The sequence below is a fragment of the Mesoplodon mirus genome, assembly GCF_964341445.2.
Source record: "Mesoplodon mirus genome assembly, chromosome: 10".
Lineage (NCBI taxonomy): Eukaryota > Metazoa > Chordata > Mammalia > Artiodactyla > Ziphiidae > Mesoplodon > Mesoplodon mirus.
The window spans coordinates 105,414,848-105,423,787 of NC_138986.1; the positions used below are offsets into that span (position 1 = coordinate 105,414,848).

Sequence of the window (8,940 nt, forward strand, 5' to 3'; positions counted from 1 at the left end):
ACACGGGAGAGAAACCTTATAATTGTGAGGAGTGTGGGAGGGCCTTCAGTCAGGCCTCTCACCTTCAGGACCATCAGAGAGTCCACACTGGGGAGAAACCATTCAAATGTGACACATGTGATAAGAGCTTCAGTCGGAATTCACACCTTCAGTCCCATCAGAGAGTCCATACGGGAGAGAAACCGTACAAATGTGAGGAGTGTGGGAAGGGCTTCATTTCTAGCTCAAATCTATACATTCATCAGAGGGTCCACACAGGAGAAAAACCCTACAAATGTGAGGAATGTGGGAAAGGCTTTAGTCGGCCTTCAAGTCTTCAGGCCCATCAGGGAGTCCACACTGGAGAGAAATCATACATACGTAATGTGTGTGGTAAAGGCTTTACTCTGAGTTCAAACCTTCAGGCACATCAAAGAGTCCATACAGGAGAGAAACCATACACATGTAATGAGTGTGGGAAGAGCTTCAGGAGGAACTCCCATTATCAAGTTCATCTGGTTGTCCACACAGGGGAGAAGCCCTATAAATGTGAGGTATGTGGGAAGGGCTTCCGTCAGAGTTCATATCTTCAAATCCATCAGAAGGCCCACAGTGTAGAGAAACCTTACAAGTGTGAGGAGTGTGGGCAGGGCTTCAATCAGAGTTCACGACTTCAGATCCACCAGCTGATCCATACCGGTGAGAAACCATACAAATGTGAAGAGTGTGGGAAGGGATTCAGTCGTAGAGCAGATCTTAAAATTCATTGCAGAATCCACACCGGAGAGAAACCGTATAATTGTGAGGAGTGTGGGAAAGTCTTCAGGCAGGCCTCAAATCTTCTGGCCCATGAGAGAGTCCACAGCAGAGAAAAACCATTCAAATGTGAAGAGTGTGGGAAGAGCTTTGGTCGGAGTTCACACCTTCAAGCCCATCAAAAAGTCCACACTGGAGAAAAGCCATACAAATGTGAGGAGTGTGGGAAGGGCTTCAAGTGGAGCCTGAACCTCGGCATGCATCAGAGGGTCCACACAGGAGAGAAACCATATAAGTGTGGGGAGTGTGGGAAGCACTTCATTCAGGCCTCAAGTCTTCAGCTTCATCAAAGCGTCCACACTGGAGAGAAGCCGTACAGATGTGACAGATGCAGTAAGGTCTTCAGTCGGCCTTCACAGCTACAGTCTCATCAAAGAGTGCACACAGGGGAGAAGCCTTACAAGTGTGAGACCTGTGGTAAGAGCTTCAGTTGGCGCTCCAGTCTAACAGTTCATCACAGAATCCATGCTGCTGATAAATCCTATAAAAGTGAGAGGAGTGGTAAGACCATCAGAGAGCCCACACACGAGAAAAGTTCCATAAAATGATTAAAACAAAAACAAAAACAACTCAGGTGTCATGTGAATTCTTCCAGTCATCAAGTTCAAAAGAAAAAAAAATCATTTGTTTCATTAAAGTCGGTGTTTCAGCCATAGCTCAACATGTCCCAGTAGTCAGGAGGCCACACGGCAGAGAACTCTGGTAAATGGTGTAGTAAGTTGGAACTTTGACCTCTATTAAATATTAGGGGAGAAGCCTTAGTGTGAGTTTTAGCAGGCCTTGTACAAAAGTATGATGAACATGCCAAAATGTATGCCCATTACAACGTAAATTCCACGAATGCAGCGACGTTTGTTCTGAATCTACAGTCTGAACATTGTCAGCTACTTTGTAGGTGCTCGATATTTGTTCAGTTAATGAATGAGGAAAAACTTTTTGAAAATTATGTTGCAATCCCCTCCAAAATTTCATAAAAATTTGTATTCAGAGCAGTTAACCTAAATCTGGCCTTAAAAGTAATTCAGGGAGACAAAAATTTGAAGTGTTAGAAAACCACTCAGTATTGCAATTTGTAATATTAATGTGGCATCGTCCTGTTATGATGAGCTCCATTTGTCTCCCCCCAGCCTCGCTTCAAGTTGGATCTTATCTTGGACTTTGTCTATCTAATATTCTGTGAATCTTATACAGTACAAATTTAGTTATCTTTTGTGACAGTATAGACTTACTGAAAATGGATTGTTCATCTTGCAATACAGAAAGCATACTGTTGACCCTTTTTTCAAGAATGTCAAGGCAGAGGTTTAAGTGTCAGAAAGAGTTACTAATGACAGTGACAGAGGACAAACATTTCTTAGTAAATGAACTGATCGTTGGTTTCTTATTCACCACATTTCCGTCTAGGTTTTGATGTGATTGTCTCCCAAGGGTTTTAGCATTACTTTCATCAAGACTTCTTAAGTAGAGAAAAGAGGCTGTTTGAAGTAGATTACTTTTGTCAAGTTCTCTATCTCCTTACTCCTCTCTGGCCTGAGATAAAAAGAAAAAAATTATTTGTTGAAATCTGGTAATTTCATCAAACATATTTATTCAACGACTGACTTGCACACTTTTTCCTAGCGGTGGATTGAAAAATTGATTTTCAAAGTGAAGTTGCTGAGTACATATCAAAACATAGAACGTGTGTCCCTTTGATATAGAAATCACAGAATAGGACCTTATAATTAGGAAATTCAAATAGAAAAGGTGAGTAGCATGTCAATGTTACTAAATTTTGTAAAAGTGAAATATTCAATAGGAATGTCTTTATATTTTAAGATAGTTATGTAATAACAGGTCTGTTAAAATGATGGCTTAAACTTAATGACAGAAGCATGTAACAGTTTAATGTATTTTAGGTAGGTACATCACATACCTTAATCAAACATGTATGTGTGTGTGTTAATGCATCCTATCATCTGTAAAGGGATATTCACCCTTAGGTAAACAGTGGCAAGGTTTTCAGGGATTTTTTCCACATGTAACTTCCATATTTTAAATTTTTCATTGAGCATCAATTTTCCAGTAAAATACTGTTACTTTTATAGTAACATAGGTAGTAAAATAATGTAAAATATAATATTAAAAATTACTAAGAACATATTAATCCCTCACAGTAAGAAATCCTATCATCATGAGGTATACATATATATGGCCAAAATTAAGGAATAGACCTCTAGAAATCAGTTATAAAAAGAAAAAATGTATATGGTTATTCAAAGATACAGAATAGTAGTCAGTGTAACGGTCTATTTATAATTAATGCATTTGAAGTTTAGGATAAATCCATGCAGCCCAGAATATTCTGTTTTAATTCCAACAGTAGAAATTTACACATCCTAGTTCTCCTCATCAGGCTTCCTTACTGGGTGAATGGATGGATAGCTCGGGGTACCGGCTTGTCCTTTCAAGTGCTTGGTCTGACTGGAGAAGTAGCTGGGTCGTTCCAGACACTATGACACAGAGAACCATTAGCTGTGGGAAAAAAGGAACTTACCCCCCAAAAAACTTTTTAAAATTGTTTACAAAGTAACAGTGATTGGGCAAATCCTGAAGATAGAGAGTGGAAATAGGTAAGTTTTAGAGGTAAAATTTATCAACGATTCCCTAAGGAAAAATGTGCATAGGGAAGAAACCTAGAATGATGGGAACAAGTTGTTAAGGAGGAGGTTTGCATACCATTTCCTACTTCTTAGTCATTTCACTGATGTTTAACACTTACTTGGTTAAAGGGCTTTACTCAGCAAAAGATGTATTTAATGTGAGAGGCAGGTTTCCAAGATTGGCTTCCTAGACCACACCTTCACATGTGTATGTAAAGTCCATGCTACCTCAAATTGCATTGCATTAGATGTCAGAAATCCTAGGGCTTTCTTGTTTGGTTTGGTTTGGTAGATATCAAACCACCAACTCTCAAGGTAATTTGTAGTTTAGTGAGTTAAGTCAAGGGCTGGAAAACTACCTCTTGTGAGCCCAACCTGGCTCATTGCCTTTAAAGCTTTATTGGAACATAAAAGCTCTTTATTGGCCCATCCATTTATTTACCATCTTTGAGTGTTTCCCATTGTGCTGACAGTGTTCAGTGGTTGTGACGAGCACTGATGGCCCACAAAACCTAAAATATTTACTTTCTGGCCCTTGAGAGAAAAAGTCTGTTGATCCCTGTGGTAAGCCCAAAAGGTTTGTCTCTGTAAGTGAAAGACCACAAGTAGAGCAGAACTTAGACTTGGTTCAGTGAGGATTCCCGAGAGGTTTCCTTTTTGATTCTCATATCTGCCCTTCTGGTTGACCTTGTTCTTTAGTTTGGTTCAAAGACAGTGGTAGCAACTAGGGACTACCTGTTTCTTTCTTCACATTCAATGAAAGAGCTGCTCTTCCATTCTTAGTGTTGAGTAGTTCACAACTCACTCCCAGTGCATGGCTTCCTCTAACCTTGACTCCCACCTATGCTAAAGACTAAATCTTTAGCTTTGTATCCAGTTCCATTGGCCTTTGTAGGGCCTTCAGTTTCAACTCCCAGTTGATAGCTTGAGCTCGAAATCTGTTTTTACCGTTGGGGATTTTCTGTCTTAGCTTTGAGCTTGGCTACATAGCAACACTTTGGGGGACTTGTTATAATCAGCATTTCTATCTTTCTTTCCTTCCTTTTTATTTATTTATTTTTTTAAGGGGATCCAAAGTCAAATTCAGTCAGTGGCTGAATGACAACACATTGATTCACAACCTTGTAGATTCTCTTATGTCCTAGGGCATCAGTGGGAAGGAGTAGAATCCTGGAAATTTGAGGTGGAAATACATGGGCAGATTCCAACAAAGCTGAGGCCTGTGACCTCTGACCTGTGACCTCTTAGTTGAGCCTGCTGTGCTATTAGAAGGAAGTCTGCCTCTACTCTGAGATAGTTTCCTTGCAGGGGTCTGTGGATCCTCAAGACTTGCCTCCACTACCTCTCGTTTTTCCAGACCTAGTAATCAGACTAGAGTCCTTGAAATGGGGACGGGAGCAGGGAAGGGGTGGGTACCCACCGGGTATAAAGGATGACCATGAGGAGACACTCTCTGCTAAAATAAGGAATTGTATAATTTATATCAATAGAAACCTGAGAAATAATGTGTGTGGATTTTGTAGGTATTGAAGCAGGTGGGAGTAATGTAATATTGGGTTAGGCTGGATTTGTTGATACGAGTGCATTCAACACCCATTCCAGACTCAGCGTGTTAGCTTGGCTACCTGGGAATGCCTTCAACAGTTTGCTCAAATGACTGACACCTGTACCCAAAGTTAGCGTATGCTAAAGTCAAAATGCCAGGACTTTCTAAGTATGTTGTAGCAAAATTTCTTGACGTTGGCATGACTGACATTTTGAACTGGATAGCTCTTTGTTGTTGGGAGCTGTCCTGTGCAATGTAAGATGGGCCAGTGGCACATACTCTTCCCTGCCACCCTAGTTGTAACAATAAAAAGTGCCTTGAGGGCTTCCCTGGTGGCGCAGTGATGGAGAGTCCGCCTGCCGATGCAGGGGACACGGGTTTGTGCCCCGGTCCGGGAAGATCCCACATGCCGCGGGGCAGCTGGGCCCGTGAGCCATGGCCGCTGAGCCTGCGCGTCCGGAGCCTGTGCTTCGCAACGGGAGAGACCACAACAGTGAGAGGCCCACATACCAAAAAAAAAAAAAAAAGTGCCTTGATACATCCGTGTGCACCAGCCACGTGGGGCTCATTCATAACACAGCTCCTTAAAGAAAAAAGTCTCAAGGGGCATCCCCGGTGGCGCAGTGGTTGAGAGTCCGCCTGCCGATGCAGGGGACATGGGTCTGTGCCAGGGCCCGGGAAGATCCCACATGCCGTGGAGCAGCTAGGCCCGTGAGCCACGGCCACTGAGCCTGTGCATCCGGAGCTTGTGCTCCACAACAGCAGAGGCCACAACAGTGAGAGGCCCGCATACCACAAAAAAAAAAAAGTCTCAAGACACTGCCACATATTTCCTGGGAGGGGGGACCAAAAGTGTCCCCAGCTGAGAACCACCATTGTAGAAGGTTTACAAAGGCATAGGAATGCCAGACCACTGGAGTGGGTTTATCACATAAGATCTGCTCACCCAAACCCCCTATGTGCCCTGGGAGGGCTCAGAGGACACTTCCTTTGCCAGAGGTTTAAGAAACGTATTGGTGAGAGGAGCGTTAGCAGTCTTGGAATGCTCTGTAGCTGCTCTTCTCTGCAGGCCAGGAATGAGAGGGAAAGTATGTCATCATAATGGGCTCCCTAAATTCAGTGAGGCTAATGGGATCGTGGGGCATCATGGGTCAAGTGGAAACACTTCATTGGCAGAGATAAAGTGAGCGTGTTTTTCACAATGAACAGCAAAATGAAAGGGCTCATTAGAATGCTTTGATACACAGAGATTTTTTATATTTGCTCATGTGCTATCTCTAGGGCTGAAATAAATGGGAAGTCTACTAATACCCTACTTGATTTGAATCAGGAGAAAAGCTCTAGGTCTGATGAACATGTCTGACCGGAATCAACATGGGAGTTGTGCTCCCTCAGCCATTTCGATAACATGAGTCAGTTCCCATTTCCAGAGCATCTTGAATGAAGGGCAGGCCGGGTCCCCTTGAGGGAGGATATACCCTGGTTTACTACCAACTATCCCGAGGGTGCTTTCTTCTCCCTGGAAGGGATAAAACAACTGAGGTAGAACAGGAAGAGACAAGAAGCTCTCCAAGCTCTGCTGGTCAGGGTTACCCTCCAGCGTTGCCTTAATGCTCAGAGCCACACACACCACAGTGAGCTTGGCTCCAGATCAACTACCACGCCACGAAGGTTCTGGAACATTTCCATATCTCGGGGGACCTCATTTCCACGTGACTCTCTTTCCTATTCCCCTTTGTCACAGAAGGCTAGGTCCAGTGGTCCGGGTGAGATCTCAGCTCAGGCCCAAGGCTCTCAGACCTCAAAGTTCTGGTCCTGCAAGGGCCCCTGTCCTCTCTTGAGACCACTCCTGGCTCTCTCTGCCGAGAAGGAGCTGCTGGCAGTACGTCCTCTAAGAGTTGAGGTCCATCGTGCAGACCCTGAGAAAACTCCTAGGAAAAGGCTCCACCTTCTTGTTTAAGTCAACAGAGCTCAATTCCTTTGGAAGTGCTGGGTGTGTCCCATTTGATGCAACTTCAGAGCCATTAGGTAAACCAGCACATGTGTGTGGCCCCTTCCCTTAGACTCCTCTGGGCCCTCGTGACATAGGCTCAGAAGACTGCCAGCCTCAAGCCTTACCTCTTCCAAGACCACACCGTCTCCAGGATCTTCTGTCCCATGAATCTCAGTGGCTGTGTGGAAATCAAAAGAGAGGAAAGAGCCTGCCTACGGGGTCTCTTTGGGCTGGGGCCTTCTTGCTTCTCTTCCTCCTCCTCCTCGTCCTCCTCGTCCTCCTTGTCCTCCTCCTCGGGGTGATTTCGGATTCCACATTGCCCATCCACTGGGCCATGTTGAGATGAAAGATACGGCAGCTGAAGCCCTCCAGGACGCCGCCCTTCACGTGCTGCTGGAGGACCTCCAAGGTGGGGAAGACTCGGCAGCAGGCCATGCACCTGAAGCCGGTCTCCATGGTCACCATCCAGTCCGGTGTCTTGGCCCTGGGTGTCTCCTCGACGGCAGGTGACCCTGATGGGCTGCCTGGCTCTGCCCTTTCCTCATACTCTTTCTCCTCCCCAGTGGGCTCACTGTCAGACAGGAGGTTTTCGGTGGACACATCAGAGGGGTAAGTGCCTACTGTGCACGCATCCTCAGGAAGGGTCACTTCTTCTATTGTCAGCTGCTTTTCAGGCAACTCCAAGGGTTTCTTTGTCTTCCAGGAGACAGCTACACCCTTGTTCACTTGTACCTGCATGTAGTATATTTTCATGCCCCTTTCCTCTTTGTCTGTGTGCAGATCGTTCTTACAGGGTGAAGAGGGTGAGGAGGAGACACAGTGTGATGGGGGAGCGGTCTCCCCTTTTTCCTGAACCTGGGCTAGGGGTGCGGTAGGCTGGGCAGTGTCTCGATGTGATCTCCGGATTCCTGAAAAAGGAAATTAAAAACATAATAACATGCATGGGCCATGCCAGAAGCTGAGGGAGCAGGTGTGGTAGACGAGAGAGGGACACTTGCATGACGTAGCTATGTCGTGAGCTTGGTGTCTGTTGGCCGTAGGAGGCAGTGGTGTATCTGGTGTCATCTGTGGGCTTTTTTCTGCGTGTTGGGGGATACTGGAGCGGTGTCTGTATACACGGGTGTGGAGTACAGTGGTGAGGACTGTGGTATGTGAGGGATGCGGATGGATGCGTGTATGATGAGGAGTGTGAGTTTGGGAATATCGGTGGTGCATTCCTTGTGGAATGGGGTGGTGGTGCAGGAGGAGAGTACTGTGGATCACGTGCTTGGGGTTCATGTGTGCACTGAGAAGGGCTGTGCCTGGAGGGCGCATGTGTGTGTGAGCTTTGTGGACCTGAGCTGGATGGTGCTGCTCTCAGGCTGGAGGTCTATGATGTAGAACTCTGTCCTTCTCTGGAAGCAAAGGCAAAGAGAAACCCTACATTTTCCTCTGAAGATGCTTAATCTGGTCCCTCTTCCCTCCACCTCAAGTCCAGACCTTTCCGGCCCCTGCTCCTTGACTTCCCCACCATGGTAGTACCAGGATTGACACCCGCCCCCAGCCCTGACTCAGCTGGGATCCACGCCCTCATAACAGCTCAGCCATCCTGCCCAGGCTCCTCCACAGAGCCCTCATCACCTCTGATGACCCTGGGTTTCCTGTCAGCCTCCCTGGGATCTGTGTGCCTCCTGCCTCACAGCCAAGCACCCCCTCACCTGAGGAGCCCCGCGCCCTTACCGGCGTAGATGAGCTTGTGCGGGGAAGAAGCACAGGAGAAGTGTTTAGGGGCAGAGGAGACCTCCCCTGCCCCTGGGCTGCAGCCTTGGGCCACCACAGTGGATCCAAGCCGAGGGGGATCCTCTTGTGACTTCGAGAGTCCTGAGGGAGGAATGAAAGGCTCAGGGTGGGTTCATCAGTCCTCTGTCCACAAATATTTACTGAGTGTGTGACACGTGTCAGGTGCAGTGAATACACACAGTTGA

General features: G+C 46.0%; 1 protein-coding gene across 1 annotated transcript in view; it reads right to left on the reverse strand.

Moving 5' to 3' along the window:
* LOC309811217 (protein FAM170A-like) overlaps nt 1-7,888 on the reverse strand; it is a gene marked incomplete at both ends in the record, with an annotated part of 227,397 nt that extends 219,509 nt beyond the window's left edge. The window contains one exon of the mRNA XM_082633805.1: nt 7,367-7,888. Within this exon, the coding sequence (XP_082489931.1) occupies nt 7,367-7,888 (522 nt within the window). The remainder of the gene's footprint in view (nt 1-7,366) is intronic.
* Nucleotides 7,889-8,940: the final 1,052 nt, after the last annotated feature.